Source organism: Ranitomeya variabilis, chromosome 1 (assembly GCF_051348905.1).
Source record: "Ranitomeya variabilis isolate aRanVar5 chromosome 1, aRanVar5.hap1, whole genome shotgun sequence".
NCBI classification, from domain to species: domain Eukaryota; kingdom Metazoa; phylum Chordata; class Amphibia; order Anura; family Dendrobatidae; genus Ranitomeya; species Ranitomeya variabilis.
Window position 1 is genome coordinate 526,423,908 of NC_135232.1, and position 22,186 is coordinate 526,446,093.

General features: G+C 47.8%; 1 protein-coding gene across 4 annotated transcripts in view; it reads left to right on the forward strand.

Annotated features, from left to right (window-relative positions):
• The window catches only part of PALM (paralemmin), a 383,754-nt gene that overhangs the window by 255,029 nt on the left and 106,539 nt on the right, over window positions 1–22,186 (forward strand). For all 4 annotated transcript variants that reach the window (XM_077254372.1, XM_077254354.1, XM_077254364.1 and 1 more), the window contains exon 2: window positions 5,834–5,879. In XM_077254372.1, coding sequence (XP_077110487.1) covers window positions 5,834–5,879 — 46 coding nt within the window. The remainder of the gene's footprint in view (window positions 1–5,833; window positions 5,880–22,186) is intronic.

The window sequence follows — 22,186 nt, forward strand, 5'->3', positions numbered from 1 at the left end:
CAATGGAGCGATCTAGTAGGTCACAAACTGCAGAAGACTTTCTGGAGCAGTGTCAATAACACATGAAGGCAGCAGCTACTTACCGTATAAGACTAAGGGTGCTTTCATTTTGCGTTTCTGCAGCGGATTGGTGGCCCCGTTTTTGTAAACTCCGACGGGGCCACCGATCAGGTGTAGAAACGCAAGGTGAAAGTACCCCAAGGTAGAGGCCTTACATTAGCAGCACCACTCCAGCGCTGCAATTAAAAAAAAAAATGCTGTAGTGGTACTTTAACCTTTTGATGCCCAAATTACCATGAAAACATTCTCTAGCGCGAGTTCTTCTTTGTATCAATGACTATTTGAAAAACGTAACACACTAAGCTAACCTAACCCCTTGTTCTGATGATCATTAGGTCCTATGCCTGATGTCTGATGCAGAGTGCAAATGCAGTGACCTGCGTCACCTGGGTGGGGACTCTGAAGTTAGCATGCTCCAGACCACCTGGGCACAGGCGTAAAGCAGGTAGCTTACAAGAGTAAGGCCTATTTAGACCAGCTGACTGCATTAGTGATATCTAAGCTATACAGCTCTGGCAAAAATTAAGAGCCACTTTGTTCAGTTTGTCTGATTTTCCTCTTGAGGGCTCATACTTGTAATAGAGTGCAGGGTTGCGTATGTCACCACGGAACAGACAGACCAACTGTTGAGGGGAATTTATTAACAGGAGTAGATTCTCCTCGCAGGGAGTAAACAGGGGGTTAATAGAGGTAAATCAATAGTAAACAGTTAAACGGAAACGAAAGGGTTAACGAGTGTTCTTGTAACTTATCAGTCCAGGGAGGTCCTGACTGAAGGGTCCTTATTCCAATGTGGGTACCGTCACCAGCAACACTTGAAGAGTCTGAAGTCTTTCCTGTCTTCTGAGAACTGGAGACTCCTGGAGACTCCGGGGTTAAACTTTTGCAGTCTGTTCTTCTCAAAGTGAAACTATAACCAGGAAATAGCACAGTCTCCATCGCTGCTGCAAGACCCTCTGTGTACCAGGACGACAGTCTCTCTGTAGTAACGGTGTCACACACACACTGGGCAGTTACTTATCACACTCAGGGATCTTCGCTTGTCACTGCGGTCACCAGGGTTGCACAGTCACTGTCTCTGATTCAGGAGGCTTCCAAATCTACACCCCCACATCCAGCCTTCACTCTGGTGGGTATCTCAGCCTCAGTGCCCTCACGGGGAGCACTACTTTTAGGGGAGCACGGCGCTGCAGCCTGCCCTCTCTTTGGCGCGCTGCCTTCTCTCTGCTCTCCCGCTCTTTTCTGACCACTCCCCTCTCTTTTCCCAGCAGTCACCACGTCCCCTCTGTCCAGGGCAGAAAGTCTTCCCCCCAGCAACCCAGCTGTCTGGCTAAGTGGTTCCAGGCAAGGAGCAGGGAAAGCAACCTCCTTACATTCCCCCTCTCTTAAAGCTCGCCATTCCACGGGCGAGGACTCTTTGTGCTTCTCTTTGTTCTTTGGAGGGGAGTCAGATACCTGCAATTCTCGCATCTCCTTCTGCCTTTCTTCTTGTACATACTCCCAGACTAAATGGTTTAGGAGCTGCTCATCAGTCAGGTTGAGATATGCTTTCTCTGCTTCGTCAACAACTGCTGTCTTCTTCTTTTTCTTCTTCTTCTTAGCTTTGCCGCTAGCAGATGTCTGCGTAGATGATTCATCCTTCTCCTTGTCATTATCGGAAACATTAGGGACTTCTTGTTCGGGCTCCTCAGTTTGGGGGCTTAGTACAAGCAATTCTTCTCCATAGCTCCCCTTCTCTTTGACAGGAGCATTCTCGTCAAAGCTTGAGTCAGATGAATTAAGACCTTGCAGGCCGGACTCTTTGTCATCTGCGCCGGGCTCTGCAGACATCACTACCCAGGGCTTCTCAACCACACGCCCTGTCCGATCAGGAACTAGTGAGCTGACAGCCAGCACATTCTTCACCTCAGGGGATGACATCAGTGGTTTCTCCTTCTCATTGGCTCGGACCTTGAAAACGAGTGTCGCAGGAACACTTGGCACTTTCTCTCCCTCTTCGGGAACTCGTGCTGGGCAAGGTAGTAAAGCACTTCGGTGGTCTTCTTGAGTGAACGTCACTTTCTTTCCTCCGGACTGAGCCTCACCAACAAAACCTTCAGACCCAGGCTGTAGATCCACCAGGTTCGCCTTTACGCGTTGGGACAGCGCAGTCATTTCACCAGAGATGCTTGACACCTTCTCCACCTCTCCTTGGTGTCCGACATTGTGATACTGTCTTGTCCTAGGTGGAACTCTTCTCTTCCTGCCGTACCATTCCCTCCAGGGGCGACGTTCCCTCCAGTTAGCAGGACCCTCAGAGGGGTGAGCGGATCTCTGCCACCGCTCTTCTCGGGTAGGGCAATTTCTGGACATGTGTCCCACCTTTCTGCACGACCAGCACTCACGTCTGCGTCGGTCTGGAGGGCGCTTCAGTCTGGATCGTCGACCTCGGCGGGGGACATCTCTCATCTGCGGTTGCTCTTCACCCCAGGATATGGAGTTACACTCTGGGGCCACCACTGAAGCCATCTTCATGCTGCGCACCTCTCCTCTATCTCTTTCTGGCGGCTTCCGCACGTTACCTCGGGGTATGCCGCTGGTCCCCAAAACGGCAGTAAGGGCTTTCCCCAGACTCTCAATCTCCTCCCAGATTCTTCTTATCTTCAGCTGGGAATCTCGGGTCCACATCGCCACCTCTTCATTGTGACTGGGTACTCCGCAGTTGTAGCATCTAGGCAGTCGTCTTCGCCGAGCGGCACTAGTCTCACTTTGGGGGGCGGTCTCTCTTTCTTGCACTAGAGGGCTGTACTCTGCAGCAGGGATCTTCTTATATTCAGCCACCTCCTCACGGACTCGCTTAACCTCCGTCTTCAAGTCTTCTACCCATTGAGGGGCTGTTACCTCCCTGCTCCATACCTTTCTCACTGGCCCTACCACCCCTTGCTCTTGCTCGCGCGTGCGTGCCTCACTCCCGACCTCAGAGAAAGTCATATCTAGCTTTACGCGCATGCGCTCTCGCAGGGCCTGTTTCACTAACACATCTCGCAAGCCTGTCACCAGTTGGTCTCGCAGTACAACGTCAATTGACCCCACACCTATGCCGTCCTTCCGTATAATGGCAGTATGAAGCTCCTGCAGTGCGTTCATATATTGCGTCACGGTCTCCCCCTCTCTTTGTACCCGGCGGAACAGTCGCATGCGCAGCTCCCCTACATCAGTGGGGTCCCCATGCGTCTCCTCAAGTATACGTAATACTTTGCCCAGGGTATCTCTCGCCTGGGGGGGTCTGAGCATAACAGAGTCCCGTGCATCCCCCTCTAGGGCCATCACAGCTATTTCCGCCTGCAGAGCCAGTGTCATAGGATGCATCCGCATCATCCCTCGGATGCGCTCCGTCCAACCCCACAACATGACATTACTCCCTGAAAATCTTGGCAGGTTAGCTAACATGGCTCCCAGGGAGATGCTAGACCTGGGACCTCCATCAACTGCTTGGTCTGCCCCTTCCGCGCTACCGTGTGACATCCTGCCGACTACGCCAAGTGTAATAGAGTGCAGGGTTGCGTATGTCACCACGGAACAGACAGACCAACTGTTGAGGGGAATTTATTAACAGTAGATTCTCCTCGCAGGGAGTAAACAGGGGGTTAATAGAGGTAAATCAATAGTAAACAGTTAAACGGAAACGAAAGGGTTAACGAGTGTTCTTGTAACTTATCAGTCCAGGGAGGTCCTGACTGAAGGGTCCTTATTCCAATGTGGGTACCGTCACCAGCAACACTTGAAGAGTCTGAAGTCTTTCCTGTCTTCTGAGAACTGGAGACTCCTGGAGACTCCGGGGTTAAACTTTTGCAGTCTGTTCTTCTCAAAGTGAAACTGGAACCAGGAAATAGCACAGTCGCTGCTGCAAGAGCCTCTGTGTACCAGGACGACAGTCTCTCTGTAGTAACGGTGTCACACACACACTGGGCAGTTACTTATCACACTCAGGGATCTTTGCTTGTCACTGCGGTCACCAGGGCTGCACAGTCACTGTCTCTGATTCAGGAGGCTTCCAAATCTACACCCCCACATCCAGCCTTCACTCTGGTGGGTATCTCAGCCTCAGTGCCCTCACGGGGAGCACTACTTTTAGGGGAGCACGGCGCTGCAGCCTGCCCTCTCTTTGGCGCGCTGCCTTCTCTCTGCTCTCCCGCTCTTTTCTGACCACTCCCCTCTCTTTTCCCAGCAGTCACCACGTCCCCTCTGTCCAGGGCAGAAAGTCTTCCCTCCAGCAACCCAGCTGTCTGGCTAAGTGGTTCCAGGCAAGGAGCAGGGAAAGCAACCTCCTTACATACTCACTTGCCCGAGACTCGGATGAGTCTCGCATGTTAATACCCAGCGCTGCTGCCGGCACTCAGATTGGAGCGTGCGGCCACATAGGAATACATGCAGCCGCACGCTCCGCTCCTCTGTGCCATGTGCATTGCCGGGTATTAGTCTCCTGCAAGTGAGTATGAGCCCTTATCGGTATATTTTTGAGTAAAATGTAAATTGTTCTTTTATTTTATAAACTACTGACAACATGTCTCTAAAGTTCCAAGCAATACATTTTGTATTTTTTTTACAAAGAAAATTGGTCAAAATAAAAAAAACAGGGCTTTCAGACCTCAAATAATGCAAAGAAAACAAGTTCATAATCATTTAGAAACAACAATACTAATATTTTAACTCAGGAAGAGTTCAGAAATCAATATTTTGTGGAATAACCGTGATTTTTAATCACAGCTTTCATGCGTCTTGGCATACTTTCCACCAGTCTTTCACACTGCTTCTGGTGCAAAAATGTAAGCAGTTCTTCTTTGTTTGATGGCTTGTGACTATCCATCATCCTCTGATTATATTCCAGAGGTTTTCAAGGGGGTTCAGGTCTGGAGATTGGGCTGCCCATGACAGGGTTTTGATGTGTTGGTCTCTTAATTTTTGCCAGAGCTGTATGTCTCCATACTGCCCCCTTATAAGTTTCTCCTTACTTGGTTGGGGTCCAGCGGCATCCTCTTCTCCTCAACCATTGGAGGTGCGGATGCGCCGGCGCATGACAGTGACACAACTCCATAGCACACCCTGAATTTGGAAAAACTTGTCACAATTTTCATGATAATGGGTTGTCAGTAATGTAGTAGGACACATCTTTTATGTGGAAGGCCACTTTAAGGCTGAAGAATAGGTGTTTTCTAATCACAGGACATTCTTTCAGATTCTGCTAAGAACTAAAGGAGCACTATTGTAGATTTACTGGGAAGCGGAGCTGTGCATAAGCTCATGGGCCCCTGGAGCGCTAGAGTCACGCTGCCATTGTGACCCCAATGCTGCTGCCCCCTTACTGATGAATGGACGTCATTTTATACGTTAGCACAATGGACCTTTTATTGGATCAGCATATTGGGTGCAAATTCTTCTGCATCTGTTTTGCATTTACAGCAGTTTATTAAGAAAGCATTTTGCTGGTTATTACATATTTAGTCCGCCATTGATCTGGATTTATTGCATTTAAAGGGCTTGTATGAATTAGTGTTTTGTTTGGTAGATTTTTTTTTCTAATGTATAATTTTTAAAATATATTTTTAATTATTATAATATATTTAATTTTCGTATTTCTGTACACTATTTTGTCATTATATTTAACAATGCTTAATAAAGAATAAAAGGGACTGTGTCCTAGGTGTGTTTGTTCTTTATAATCTACTTTTTCTATTTTACACGTAAAAGTTATTTTGTTACTAATCTGACATTCCTATTTTGTTCTTTTTTCCAGGATTACCGAGTCCCAAAGTCAGCAGGACAGATTGCAGATGATAGCGGTGAGTTCTTTATGCTTTTGTGTACAAAATTAGAATACTGCAACTAAAAATAGATATTGTCATGCTCCTTGCTGCGCTCTTCCTTGTATGTCGCTGACATGTAGTTGTAGTTCCATGTTACGCCTGCAGATGTCAATGTTGCATCACTTTATTGTCAGTAAAATATTTAGAATTGAGAGTCCTCAGTGGTTGATACCTTTTAATGGCTAACTGAAAAGATGGTAACAAATTGCAAGCTTTCGAGACTACATACGTCTCTTCATCAGGCAAAGACTAAAACAAATTCTGAAGAATCACATATTTATGCACAACATAGTATAGAAGAAAAAAAAAGGGAGAGGGGAAAAAAACCATGGATAAGCCAGGTGACATGAAGCAGAATTACCATGGGTGATAAACAGTTACGTCCATAAATATTGGACCAATTCTTAGATAAGGATTGTTTTATTGTCCTGTGATTAGGGTCTGATTCTGTTGTGATGACCCCACATGGTCTGATGGGCAAGTTCATTAGTTGATGTAAAAAGACATAAATCCGTGTGACACATTCATGGAGACGCTATGAGAAGGAGGGGAGTGAAAAACGAATACAGAAAAATGAAAAATCCCAAGGTCATGAAGGGGTTAACCCCTTCCCACCGCGGCCCTTTTTCGTTTTTGCGTTTTCGTTTTTTGCTCCCCTCCTTCCCAGAGCCATAACTTTTTTTATTTTTCCATCAATATGGCCATGTGAGGGCTTATTTTTTGCGAGACGAGTTGTACTTTTGAACGACATCATTGGTTTTACCATGTCATGTACTAGAAAACGGGAAAAAAATTCCAAATGCGGTGAAATTGCAAAAAAAAGTGCAATCCCACACCTTGTTTTTTGTTTGGCTTTTTTGCTAGGTTCACTAAATGCTAAAACTTACCTGCCATTATGATTCTCCAGGTCAGTATGAGTTCATAGACACCAAACATGTCTAGGTTATTTTTTATCTAAGTGGTGAAAAAAAAATTCAAAACTTTGCTAAAAAAAAAAAAAAGCGCCATTTTCCGATACCCGTAGCGTCTCCATTTTTCGGGATCTGGGGTCGGGCGAGAGCTTATTTTTTGCGTGCCGAGATGATGTTTTTAATGATACCACTTTTGTGCAGATACGTTCTTTTGATCACCCGTCATTGCATTTTAATGCAATGTCGCGGCGATCAAAAAAACGTAATTCTGGCGTTTCAAATTTTTTTCTCGCTACGCCGTTTAGCGATCAGGTTAATGCTTTTTTTTATTGATAGATCGGGCGATTCTGAACGTGGCGATACCAAATATCTGTAGGTTTGATTTTTTTCCTTTAATTCCTTTATTTTGGATGGGGCGAAAGGGGGGTGATTTAAACTTTTTATATTTTTTTTTTTATTTTTTTCATATTTTTAAAAACATTTTTCCTTTACGTCCCTCAGGACAGCACCATGGAGGACATCCTTCCTTGACCTATAGCGGGACAGGATCATAGAGAGGTTAAAAGGACCCTCCCACCTCCACCCTCCAGTGTTTTTTCCTGTCCCTACAGGGACGGACGTATGAGAGGTTTCTCTTAGAGCGAAGATAGCCTGTGGATTCTCTTCCCCCTATCAAGTGGTCCGTGGCTGACACCTAAGGCTACTTTCACACTAGCGTCGGGAACAACCCGTCGCTGCGCGTCGGGCCGACGTTCCCGACGCTAGTGTGGTCTCCGCCGCACAACGGGGGCAGCGGATGCATATTTCCCACGCATCCGCTGCCCCATTGTGATGTGCGGGGAAGTGCGGGGAGGTGGGGGCGGAGTTCCGACTGCGCATGCGCGGTCGGAAAAAGCGGACCGTCGGGAGCAAAAAACGTTACATGTAACGTTTTTTTCTCCCGACGGACCGCTACCATACGCCCAAACGCCGCCAAACGCATTCACCGTTTGGAAATGCGTCGCAAATGCGTCGCAAATGCGTCGCTAATGTTACTCTATGACGAAACAACGTATCCAGCAAAAACTTTTGCTGGATGCGGCGTTTCGCAAAAACGACGCATTTGCGACGTATTGCAGTTAACGCTAGTGTGAAAGTAGCCTAACTGGTTAGAGGTCCCTCAGCTACCAGTGCTGTACCAGATGGACTCAGAGTTTGGGGGTCTCAACCTTCCCTTTTCCTGGTCAGACGGACCGTGGCTGACTCCTCTTTGAGAGGTTCCTCAGCCAACAGTCAGCCTGTGCAATGGTCTTAGGGGGATCGTGCGGCAGGTCCAATCCTTACCCCTGTCAAGTAGCCCAGGGTGGAAACTCCCCGGTGGGGAGTCCCTCAGCCCCAGAGACCAGTCGAGCGGACGGGCTCCTGGGTAGAGCCGCTTCCTCCTGGAGGGGGGCTCTCGGCTCGGACGCCGACCGGCAAAACACCGCTACTCCCGAAAGTTGTGTGGTGGTGAAGTCCATTGTGCTTCTGGTGACGTCAGAAAGGGGCGCCGGCACATAGGATTGGCGTGCGTTCTTCGATGGAACACGGAAGGGGGCACAGGCAGTAATGCAGCATTCCTGACGGGATGCCGCTTCCTTCCATGGTAGGCTCTCGGCGTTACCAGCTCCCCCTGTCTTCTAGCAGGTATGGAGCCAGCACAGGTGAGTGCATGGTTTAATGTTGCATTGATGGCCTGGGCCTCTGGGCTGACTCTAGTCTCATGCCTTTGTGCCAAAGCTGTACCTGGAACCCATTTACAGCTAGGCCTTGGACCTCTAGGTTATGGTAGGGCCATATGTCCAGGCTGCATCTCATTATTATTATTATTATTATTATTTATTATTATTATTTATTTATATAGCACCATTGATTCCATGGTGCTGTACATGAGAAGGGGTTACATACAAGTTACAGATATCACTTACAGTAAACAAACTAACAATGACGGACTGATACAAAGGGGCGAGGACCCTGCCCTTGCGGGCTTACATTCTACAGGATTATGGGGAAGGAGACAGTAGGTTGGGGGTTGCAGGAGCTCCGGTGTTGGTGAGGCGGTAGCTTCGATAGTGATGAGGCGGCAGCGGTGTCAGTGCAGGCTGTAGGCTTTCCTGAAGAGATGAGTTTTCAGGTTCCGTCTGAAGGATCCGACTGTGGTTGATTGTCGGACGTGTTGGGGCAGAGAGTTCCAGAGGATGGGGGATATTCGGGAGAAGTCTTGGAGGCGATTGGATGAGGAGCGAATAAGTGTGGAGGAGAGAAGGAGGTCTTGGGAGGACCGGAGATTACGCGAGGGAAGATATCGGGAGATTAGTTCAGAGATATATGGAGGAGACAGGTTATGGATGGCTTTGTAGGTCAGTATTAGTAATTTGAACTGGATACGCTGAGGGAATGGGAGCCAGTGAGGAGACTTGCAGAGGGGGGAAGCGGAGGAGTAGCGAGTAGAGAGATGGATTAGTCGGGCAGCAGAGTTAAGGATGGACTGGAGAGGTGCAAGGGTGTTAGCAGGGAGGCCACAGAAAAGGATGTTGCAGTAGTCAAGGCGGGAGATGATGAGGGCATGCACAAGCATTTTAGTAGATTGAGGGTTGAGGAAAGGACGGATTCTGGAGATATTTTTGAGCTGGAGGCGACAGGAGGTGGAAAGAGCTTGGATGTGCGGTTTGAAGGACAGGGCAGAGTCGAAGGTTACTCCGAGGCAGCGGACTTCGGGTACGGGGGAAAGCATGATGTCATTGATTGTAATAGATAGGTCAGGTAAGGAAGATTTGTGGGATGGAGGAAAGATGATGAGTTCAGATTTGTCCACATTGAGTTTGAGGAAACGAGAGGAGAAGATGGAGGATATGGCTGATAGGCACTCTGGGATTCTGGACAGCAGAGCGGTGACGTCTGAGCCAGAGAGGTAGATCTGAGTGTCATCAGCATAGAGGTGGTACTGGAATCCATGGGACTTTATGAGTTGTCCCAAGCCAAGTGTATAGATTGAGAAGAGTAGGGGTCCTAGAACAGAGCCTTGGGGGACTCCAGCCGAGAGAGGGTGGGATGAGGAGGTAGTGTGGGAGTGGGAGACGCCGAATGTGCGGTTGGAAAGGTACGAGGCGATCCAGGATAGGGCGAGGTCTTTGATGCCAAAGGAGGAGAGGATCTGTAGTAGGAGGCAGTGGTCAACTGTGTCGAAAGCAGAGGACATGTCTAGAAGGAGGAGTACAGAGTATTGTCCAGTAGCTTTGGCGGTAAGTAGGTCGTTAGTGATTGTGGTCAGGGCAGTCTCAGTTGAGTGATGGGGCGGAAACCAGATTGTAGATTGTCGAACAACAAGTTAGATGAGAAGTGGGAGGAGAGTTCAGCATGAACGTGCTGCTCCAGGAGTTTGGAAGCGAATGGGAGCAGCGATATTGGGCGATAGCTGGACATAGCAGTTGGATCGAGGGTTGGCTTTTTAAGGATAGGCGTGATTGTGGCATGTTTGAACGCAGAGGGGAAGGTGCCAGAAGTTAGTGATAGGTTGAAGAGGTGGGTTAGGGATGGCATAAGTGTGGTGGTGAGGTTGGGGAGGAGGTGGGAAGGGATCGATCGCACAGGTTGTGAGGTGCGATTTCGAGAGGAGACAATTAAGCCCCCCCTTCAGTGATATTGGATAGGGAGGTTATGGGGTTTGGGCATTGGTCTGGTATACAAAGGGGTTGTGGTGGTTGAACAAAAAAGACTTGCCTTGTCTGGTCGATCTTATTTTGAAAGTGTGTGGCAAAGTCCTCAGCAGAGATGAGGGAGGTTGGAGGGGGCAGTGGGGGGGCGGAAGAGGGAGTTAAAGGTTTTGAATAACTGTTTGGGGTTGTAGGATAGGGAAGATATGAGGGTTGTGAAGTAGGCCTGTTTAGCAGAGGTGAGTGCAGATTTAAAAGTGAGTGTTGCTTGTTTGAATACAGTGAAGTCATCTTGCGAGTGTGTTTTCTTCCAACGCCGCTCCGCAACCCTGGACACTTGCCGGAGCTCTTTGGTGGTGTTATTGTGCCAAGGTTGTCTATTGATACGTCGCACTCTGCCATGGACGAGAGGGGCAACCGTGTCAATAGCTGATGCAAGAGTGGCATTGTAGAAAGCAGTGGCAGTGTCTGTGTCATGGAGTGAGGATATGGATGCCAGTGGTAGGATGGAGTCAGAGAGTGTGTGGGTGTCTAGGTGTGCAAGGTTTCTGCGTGGGTGCGCATGTCGCTGGACATGGATGACCGGTGAAGAGGACAGGGATGAGAAGGTGAGCAGATGGTGGTCGGATAGAGGGAGAGGGGAGGTGGTGAAGTTAGATAGAGAGCAGAGACGGGTGAATACCAGGTCTAGTGTATGCCCGTCCGTGTGGGTGGCTGCGGAGGATCGTTGAGTAAGTCCAAAGGATGAGGTAAGGGACAGAAGTTTGGAGGCTGTTGACTGAAGGGTATCAATGGGGATGTGGAAGTCACCCATGATGATGGTGGGAATGTCAGTAGAGAGAAAGTGAAGAAGCCAGGTGGAGAATTGGTCAATAAAGGCAGTGGCAGGGCCCGGAGGTCGGTATATGACGGCCACTTGGAGGTTGGAGGGAGAGTAGATGCGGACAGAATGGACTTCAAAAGAGGGGAGGATAAGGGAGGGAAGAGGCGGGATTGGGTTAAAGGTGCAGTTTGAAGAAAGGGGAAGACCCACTCCTCCACCATGTTTGGTGCCGGGTCGAGGGGTGTGGGTGAAGTGGAGGCCTCTGTAACACAGTGCAGCAGGGGAGGCGGTGTCAGAGGGTGTTAGCCATGTTTCTGTGAGGCCAAGGAAGGCAAGATTGCGGGAGAGAAAAAGGTCGTGAATCACATGAAGCTTATTGCAGATTGAGCGGGCATTCCAGAGTGCTCCAGAGAGAGGGAGCAGGGGGGTGGGCGTCAGGGGCACGGGTTTTATTTTGGAAAGATTGCGGTAGTTCATGTTGGATAGGGAGTGATAGGAGGGAGAAGTAATGGGAGGTATGAGATGTGGGGGTCCAGGGATGGGAGATATGTCTCCAGCAGTGAGGAGAAGCAGAGAGAGAGAGAGCGCAGGTGGGAGAAAGAGTGACCGACTTGTTTTATGTGTTCTTAGGACAGATTTGAGGTTGAGGAGCAGGTCAGCAGAGGACAGGTGGGGAGGGAAGAGGGAAGGGGAGATGATTACTAGGTTAGAGAGTGCTGGGATTTGTGATAGCGAAGGAGAGAGAGGACTAGTGGAGCAAACACTGTAGGGGCATATGTAAACATGGTGAAAGAGTAAGAGGGGTTAATAGAAAAGCTAGATCCAAGTAATAAGAAGTGCTTACTCAGCAGACATACCCAAAAGAGACAGATCAATCTCATGACTGGATTTCAGTTAGTTGCAGGTCTTGTCTGCACAGAGCCTTATGATTGGGCTTCAGAGTGACTTTTTGGAAGCATGCTTTCCATTTTCTGGTTCAATAAGCAAGTGTTTCACTTTTCTTTGCAACCTAACTACTCCATCCAGAGGAGGACACAAGGTGTTAATTCAGCACATTGTCTCCATGAAGATTGCCCTCCAGCTGCTGCTCATTAATTAGCCTTCGGGTGGAGTCAGTCTGACAAATGAGATGTACTGTTCAGAGTGGAGATTTATCTGGAACTCTGATAGATGTCTCTTTTGCTTAAAAGTGTAAGTCATACTGCTTCTATGCATCAGATTGAGTACCTCCATGCATAATACTGCATCATAGTGCCTCTATGCATCATATTCAGTGTCTCCGTGCATAATACTGCATCATAGTGCCTCTATGCATCATATTGAGTGCCTCTGTGCATAATACTGCATCATAGCGCCTCTATGCATTATATTGAGTGTCTCCGTGCATAATATTGCATCATAGTGCCTCTATGCATCATATTGAGTGCCTCCGTGCATAATACTGCATCATAGCGCCTCTTGTTATGACCCCAATGGCGAGGGTCTCAGAGGAACGTGGAAGTCTGCAGAATACAAAAATCCAGCTCATAGGGCAGTGGTAACTGGGTTGACCATATATCTACTCCTAACGCCAACACTAGCAGTAGCCGGGGATCATTCCTACGTTGATTCTAGATGACACGCGCCAGCCGGAGAATCTAGCTACCCCTAGTAGAGGAAAAACAAAGACCTTTCTTGCCTCCAGAGAAGGGGACCCCAAAGCTGGATAGAAGCCCCCCACAAATAATAACGGTGAGGTAAGAGGAAATGACAAACACAGAAATGAACCAGGTTTAGCACAGAGAGGCCCGCTTACTGATAGCAGAATAAAGAAAGGTAACTTATATGGTCAACAAAAACCCTATCAAAATCCACACTGGAAATTCAAGAACCCCCGAACCGTCTAACGGTCCGGGGGGAGAACACCAGCTCCCTAGAGCTTCCAGCAAAGGTCAGGATATAGATTTGGAACAAGCTGGACAAAAATACAAAACCAAAACAAATAGCAAAAAGCAAAAGGCAGACTTAGCTGATATAACTGGAACCAGGATCAGTAGACAAGAGCACAGCAGACTAGCTCTGATAACTACGTTGCCAGGCATAGAACTGAAGGTCCAGGGAGCTTATATAGCAACACCCCTAACTAACGACCCAGGTGCGGATAAAAGGAATGACAGAAAAACCAGAGTCAAAAAACTAGTAACCACTAGAGGGAGCAAAAAGCAAATTCACAACAGTACCCCCCCCTTAGTGAGGGGTCACCGAACCCTCACCACGACCACCAGGGCGATCAGGATGAGCGGCATGAAAGGCACGAACTAAATCGGCCGCATGAACATCAGAGGCGACCACCCAGGAATTATCCTCCTGACCATAGCCCTTCCACTTGACCAGGTACTGAAGCCTCCGCCTGGAGAGGCGAGAATCCAAGATCTTCTCCACCACGTACTCCAACTCGCCCTCAACCAACACCGGAGCAGGAGGCTCAGCAGAAGGAACCACAGGCACAATGTACCGCCGCAACAAGGACCTATGAAATACATTGTGAATAGCAAACGACACAGGAAGATCCAGACGAAAAGATACAGGATTAAGGATTTCCAATATCTTGTAAGGCCCAATAAAACGAGGTTTAAATTTGGGAGAGGAGACCTTCATAGGAACAAAGCGGGAAGAAAGCCATACCAAATCCCCAACGCGTAGTCGGGGACCCACACCGCGGCGGCGGTTGGCAAAGCGCTGAGCCCTCTCCTGTGACAACTTCAAGTTGTCCACCACATGATTCCAGATCCGCTGCAACCTATCCACCATAGAATCCACCCCAGGACAGTCAGAAGGCTCCACATGACCCGAAGAAAAGCGAGGATGGAAACCAGAGTTGCAAAAAAAAAGGCGAAACCAAGGTGGCGGAACTAGCCCGATTATTAAGGGCAAACTCAGCCAACGGCAAGAATGTCACCCAATCGTCCTGATCAGCAGAGACAAAACACCTCAAATAAGCCTCCAAAGTCTGATTGGTTCGCTCCGTCTGTCCATTAGTCTGAGGATGGAAGGCAGACGAAAACGACAAATCAATGCCCATCCTACTACAAAAGGATCGCCAGAACCTGGAAACGAACTGGGATCCTCTGTCTGACACAATATTCTCAGGGATGCCGTGCAAACGAACCACGTTCTGGAAAAACACAGGAACCAGATCGGAAGAGGAAGGCAGCTTAGGCAAAGGAACCAAATGGACCATCTTGGAGAAGCGATCACATATCACCCAGATAACGGACATGCCCTGAGATAGCGGAAGATCAGAAATGAAATCCATGGAGATATGTGTCCAAGGTCTCTTCGGGACAGGCAAGGGCAAGAGCAAACCGCTGGCACGAGAACAGCAAGGCTTGGCTCGAGCACAAGTCCCACAGGACTGCACAAATGACCGCACATCCCTTGACAAGGAAGGCCACCAAAAGGACCTGGCCACCAGATCTCTGGTGCCAAAAATTCCCGGGTGACCAGCCAACACCGAGGAATGAACCTCGGAAATGACTCTGCTAGTCCACTTATCCGGGACAAACAGTCTTTCAGGTGGACAAGACTCAGGCCTATCAGCCTGAAATCTCTGCAACACACGTCGCAGATCCGGAGAAATAGCTGACAAGATAACTCCATCTTTAAGAATACCAACAGGATCAGCGACTTCAGGAGCATTAGGCACAAAGCTCCTAGAAAGAGCATCGGCCTTCACATTCTTTGAACCTGGTAAATACGAGACAACAAAATCAAAGCGGGAGAAAAACAATGACCAGCGGGCCTGTCTCGGATTAAGGCGTTTAGCAGACTCGAGATACATCAGATTTTTGTGATCAGTCAAGACCACCACACGATGCTTAGCACCCTCGAGCCAATGACGCCACTCCTCAAATGCCCATTTCATGGCCAACAACTCCCAATTGCCCACATCATAATTTCGCTCGGCAGGCGAAAACTTCCTAGAGAAAAAGGCACAAGGTTTCATAACAGAGCAACCAGGGCCTCTCTGCGACAAAACGGCCCCTGCTCCAATCTCTGAAGCATCCACCTCAACCTGAAAGGGAAGTGAGACATCGGGCTGGCACAAAACAGGCGCCGAAGTAAACCGGCGTTTCAACTCCTGGAAAGCCTCCACGGCAGCAGGAGCCCAGTTAGCTACATCGGAGCCCTTCTTGGTCATATCCGTCAAAGGTTTCACAATGCTAGAAAAATTAGCGATAAAACGACGGTAGAAGTTAGCGAAACCCAAGAACTTCTGAAGACTCTTAACTGACGAGGGCTGAGTCCAATCAAGAATAGCTCGGACCTTGACTGGGTCCATCTCCACAGCAGAAGGGGAAAAAATGAACCCCAAAAAGGGAACCTTCTGTACACCAAAAAGACATTTTGAGCCCTTGACAAATAACGAATTTTCACGCAAAATTTTAAAGACCAACCTGACCTGCTCCACATGCGAATCCCAATTCTCAGAAAAAAACAAAATATCATCCAGATAAACAATCAAAAATTTATCCAGATACTTCCGGAAAATGTCATGCATAAAGGACTGAAAAACTGAAGGCGCATTGGAGAGCCCAAAAGGCATCACCAAGTACTCAAAATGACCTTCGGGCGTATTGAATGCGGTTTTCCATTCATCACCTTGCTTAATGCGCACAAGGTTGTACGCACCACGAAGGTCTATCTTGGTGAACCACTTGGCACCTTTAATCCGGGCAAACAAGTCAGACAACAGCGGCAAAGGATACTGAAATTTGATAGTGATCTTATTTAAAAGCCGATAATCAATACAAGGCCTCAAAGATCCGTCCTTTTTTGCCACAAAAAAGAATCCCGCACCAAGAGGGGAAGAAGACGGACGAATATGTCCTTTCTCCAGAGACTCCTTGATATATGAACGCATAGCGGTATGTTCAGGTACCGACAGATTAAACAGTCTTCCCTTAGGAAATTTACTGCCTGGGATCAAATCTATAGCACAGTCACAGTCCCTATGAGGAGGCAGTGCACTGGACTCAGACTCACTGAAGACATCCTGATAATCAGACAAATACTCAGGAACTTCCGAAGGCGTAGAAGAAGCAATAGACACAGGCAGGGACTCCCCATGAATACCACGACAGCCCCAACTCGAGACTGACATAGCCTTCCAGTCCAGGACTGGATTATGGGTCTGCAACCATGGCAGCCCTAAAACAACCAAATCATGCATTTTATGTAAAACCAGGAAACGTATCACCTCGCGGTGTTCAGGAGTCATGCACATGGTAACCTGTGTCCAATACTGCGGTTTATTTGCTGCCAATGGCGTAGCATCAATACCCCTAAGAGGAATAGGATTTACTAATGGTTCAAGAGTAAAACCACAGCGCTTAGCAAATGACAGATCCATAAGACTCAGGGCAGCACCTGAATCTACAAACGCCATGACAGGATAAGACGACAGTGAGCAAATCAAAGTTACAGACAGAATAAATTTAGGTTGCAAATTACCAACGGTGACAGGACTAACAACCTTAGCTATACGTTTAGAGCATGCTGAGATAACATGTGTAGGATCACCACAGTAGTAGCACAAGCCATTCCGGCGTCTATGAATTTTCCGCTCATTTCTAGTCAGGATTCTATCACATTGCATTAAATCAGGTGTCTGTTCAGACAACACCATGAGGGAATTTGCGGTTTTTCTATCACATTGCACCGAATTAGGTGTCTGTTCAGACAACACCATGAGGGAATTTGCGGTTTTGCGTTCCCGCAACCGCCGGTCAATTTGAATAGCCAGTGCCATAGTATCATTCAGACCTGTGGGAATGGGAAAACCCACCATAACATTCTTAATGGCTTCAGAAAGGCCATTTCTAAAATTAGCGGCCAGTGCACACTCGTTCCAATGTGTCAGCACGGACCATTTCCGAAATTTTTGGCAATACACTTCAGCCTCGTCCTACCCCTGAGACATAGCCAGCAAGGCCTTTTCTGCCTGAATCTCAAGATTGGGTTCCTCATAAAGTAAACCGAGCGCCAGAAAAAACGCATCAATATCAGCCAATGCCGGATCTCCTGGCGCCAGCGAAAAAGCCCAATCCTGAGGGTCGCCCCGTAAGAACGAAATAATAATTTTTACTTGCTGAGCAGAGTCTCCAGATGAACAGGGTCTCAGGGACAAAAACAATTTACAATTATTCATGAAATTCCTAAACTTAAACCTGTCTCCGGAAAACAGTTCAGGAATCGGTATTTTAGGTTCTGACCTAGGATTTCTGATAACATAGTCTTGTATGCCCTGCACACGAGTAGCCAGCTGGTCCACACTTGTAATCAAGGTCTGGACATTCATGTCTGCAGCAAGCATAGCCACTCTGAGGTAAAGGGGAAGAAGAAAAAAAAAAAAAAAAAAACTCAGAATCTTCTTTCTTATAATCCCTCTTCTGCAATGCATTAAACATTTAAAGGGAACCTGTCACCCCGTTTTTTCGGTATGAGATAAAAATACTGTTAAATAGGGCCTGAGCTGTGCATTACATAGTGTATTTTGTGGACCCCGATTCCCCACCTATGCTGCCGAAATACGTTACCGAAGTAGCCGTTTTCGCCTGTCAATCAGGCTGGTCTGGTCAGATGGGTGTGGTGTCCTCCCCAGATCTTGCGTAGTTTTCCGTTGGTGGCGTAGTGGTGTGCGCATGTCCAACGTCCCGAATCCTCTGCCAGGGGTGTAAAAACAACAGCGATGTCCGTTATTCCATTGGTGGTCGGTGGGCGCGGCCATCTTGCTTTGGCCGCAGAAGCGGCGCTCTGCTGGCCGCGGCTTCAGGAAAATGGCCGCGGGCATCCGCGCGTGCGCAGATGGCTATCGCGGCGGCCATTTTCGTGAAGCCGAGATGCGAATTCTGCTTCACGAAAATGGCCGCCGCGATAGCCATCTGCGCACGCGCGGATGCCCGCGGCCATTTTCCTGAAGCCGCGGCCAGCAGAGCGCCGCTTCTGCGGCCAAAGCAAGATGGCCGCGCCCACCGACCACCAATGGAATAACGGACATCGCTGTTGTTTTTACACCCCTGGCAGAGGATTCGGGACGTTGGACATGCGCACACCACTACGCCACCAACGGAAAACTACGCAAGATCTGGGGAGGACACCACACCCATCTGACCAGACCAGCCTGATTGACAGGCGAAAACGGCTACTTCGGTAACGTATTTCGGCAGCATAGGTGGGGAATCGGGGTCCACAAAATACACTATGTAATGCACAGCTCAGGCCCTATTTAACGGTATTTTTATCTCATACCGAAAAAACGGGGTGACAGGTTCCCTTTAATACTGGCCTGGCAAACTGTTATGACCCCAATGGCGAGGGTCTCAGAGGAACGTGGAAGTCTGCAGAATACAAAAATCCAGCTCATAGGGCAGTGGTAACTGGGTTGACCATATATCTACTCCTAACGCCAACACTAGCAGTAGCCGGGGATCATTCCTACGTTGATTCTAGATGACACGCGCCAGCCGGAGAATCTAGCTACCCCTAGTAGAGGAAAAACAAAGACCTTTCTTGCCTCCAGAGAAGGGGACCCCAAAGCTGGATAGAAGCCCCCCACAAATAATAACGGTGAGGTAAGAGGAAATGACAAACACAGAAATGAACCAGGTTTAGCACAGAGAGGCCCGCTTACTGATAGCAGAATAAAGAAAGGTAACTTATATGGTCAACAAAAACCCTATCAAAATCCACACTGGAAATTCAAGAACCCCCGAACCGTCTAACGGTCCGGGGGGAGAACACCAGCTCCCTAGAGCTTCCAGCAAAGGTCAGGATATAGATTTGGAACAAGCTGGACAAAAATACAAAACCAAAACAAATAGCAAAAAGCAAAAGGCAGACTTAGCTGATATAACTGGAACCAGGATCAGTAGACAAGAGCACAGCAGACTAGCTCTGATAACTACGTTGCCAGGCATAGAACTGAAGGTCCAGGGAGCTTATATAGCAACACCCCTAACTAACGACCCAGGTGCGGATAAAAGGAATGACAGAAAAACCAGAGTCAAAAAACTAGTAACCACTAGAGGGAGCAAAAAGCAAATTCACAACAGCCTCTATGCATTATACTGAGTGCCTCCGTGCATAATACTGCTTCATAGTGCCTCTATGCATCATATTGAGTGCCTCCATGCATAATACTGCATCATAGTGCCTCTATATAATAATAATATAATAATTTTTATTTATATAGCGCCAACATATTCCGCAGCGCTTTACAGCTTATAGAGGGGACTTGTACAGACAATAGACATTACAGCATAACAGAAATCACAGTTCAAAATAGATACCAGGAGGAATGAGGGCCCTGCTCGCAAGCTTACAAACTATGAGGAAAAGGGGAGACATGAGAGGTGGATGGTAATAATTGCTTTAGTTATTTGGACCAGCCATAGTGTAAGGCTCGGGTGTTCATGTAATGCTGCATGAACCAGTTAACAGCCTAAGTATGTAGCAGTACAGACACAGAGTGCTATTAACTGCATAAAGTGTATGAGAACACGATGCAAGGAACCTGATTATGTGTTTTTTGTTTTTTTTTCTATTTTTAATAGGCCACACAGGGATAGTTAGGTTAATGCGTTGAGGCGGTAGGCCAGTCTGAACAAATGCGTTTTTAGGGCACGCTTAAAACTGGGGGGATTGGGGATTAATCGTATTAACCTAGGTAGTGCATTCCAAAGAATCGGCGCAGCACGTGTAAAGTCTTGGAGACGGGAGTGGGAGGTTCTGATTATTGAGGATGCTAACCTGAGGTCATTAGCGGAGCGGAGGGCACGGGTAGGGTGGTAGACTGAGACCAGAGAGATGTAGGGTGGTGCTGAGCCATGGAGTGCTTTGTGGATGAGGGTAGTAGTTTTGTACTGGATTCTGGAGTGGATGGGTAGCCAGTGTAATGACTGGCACAAGGTAGAGGCATCGGTGTAACGGTTGGTGAGGAATATGATCCTGGCAGCAGCATTCAGGACAGATTGGAGCGGGGAGAGTTTGGTAAGAGGGAGGCCGATTAGTAGAGAGTTACAATAGTCCAGACGGGAATGAATAAGAGAAACAGTATCTATGCATCATATTGAGTGCCCCCATGCATAATACTGCATCTTAGTGCCTCTATACATTATATTGCGTGCCTCCGTGCATCATACTGCATCATAGTACCTCCATGCATCATATTGAGTGCCTCTGTGCATGATACTGCATCATTGTATCTCCATGCATCATATTGAGTGTTGTGAACTCTGTTTTTAGGCTCCCTCTTGTGGTCACAAGTGGTACTGTGTGAGTGCTGGCTTTGGGCTCCCTCTGGTGGCTCTTTGTGTCATTCTGCAGGTCTGAGGCTGGATCAGCTGTCTCGTTATCTGTTAGCTGGTTTCCTATTTAGCTCACCTGGACTATTAGTTGTGGCCTGCTGTCGATGTATTCAGTGCTATTTTGATCTCTCCTGAATTCCCTCGCTATCAGTCTCGCCAAGAGAAGCTAAGTTTCTGTTTGTTTTTTTTTTTTGCTCATCAGAGTTCAATATGTTTCTTGGTTATTTATTTGTCCTTGTCCAGCTTGCTAATACGTGATTTCCTTGCTTGCTGGTAGCTCTAGGGGGCTGAGTTTCTCCCCTCACACGGTTAGTTGGTGTGGGGGTTCTTGTATTCTCAGCGTGGATATTTTGTATAGGGTTTTTTACTGACCGCACAGTTCCCTGTCTGACTTCTGCTATCTAGTATTAGTGGGCCTCATTTGCTGAATCTGTTTTCATTTCTGCGTTTGTATTTTCCCCTTACCTCACCGTTATTATTTGTTGGGGGCTTCCTATATCTTTGGGGTCATTTCTCTGAGGCAAGTGAGGTCTTACTTTCTCTATAGGGGTAGCAAGTTTCTCAGGCTGCGTCGAGACGTCCAGGAATTTAGGCACGTTCACCGGCTACCTTTAGTGTGTTTGGTTAGGATCAGGTTTTGCTGTCAGTCCAGTTACCACCTCCCTAGAGCTTGTTCTATGTTCAGTAACTTAGCTAGTCCAATCTGTGATCCTCAGCCACTAAGGATCATAACAGTACAGCAGGCCAAAAAGTGTTTAATGCATCGCAGATGTGGGATAAGAGAAGTCCTGAGTACAATTTTTTTTTTTTTTTTTTACTCTCCCTTTGCTGCAGTCTGTCCAGCTTCTCTCATCCCCTTAATCTCTGGGTGGCTTTGAGTTCAGCTGCAGACATGGATATTCAGAGTCTGACTTCTAGTGTGGATCATCTTGCTGCAAGGGTGCAAAGCATTCAGGATTTTGTTGTTCACAGTCCTATATCTGAGCCAAAAGTACCTATTCCTGAGTTGTTTTCTGGAGATAGATCTAGGTTTCTGAATTTTAAGAATAATTGTAAATTATTTCTTTCTTTGAGACCTCGTTCCTCTGGTGATTCCGCTCAGCAAGTTAGAATTATTATCTCCCTGTTACGTGGCGACCCTCAGGATTGGGCTTTCTCCCTGGCGCCAGGAGATCCTGCATTGCGGAATGTGGATGCGTTTTTTCTGGCGCTTGGATTGCTTTATGAGGAACCTAATCTTGAGAACCAGGCAGAAAAGGCCTTGCTAGCTCTCTCTCAGGGCCAGGATGAAGCTGAGGTATATTGTCAAAAATTTCGGAAATGGTCGGTGCTTACTCAATGGAATGAGTGTGCCCTGGCTGCAAATTTCAGAGAAGGTCTGTCTGAAGCCATTAAGAATGTTATGGTGGGGTTCCCCACGCCTGTAAGTCTGAATGACTCAATGGCTTTGGCCATTCAGATTGACCGGCGTTTGCGGGAGCGCAAATCTGCGCACCATCTGGCGGTGTTTTCTGAACAGAGACCTGAGTCT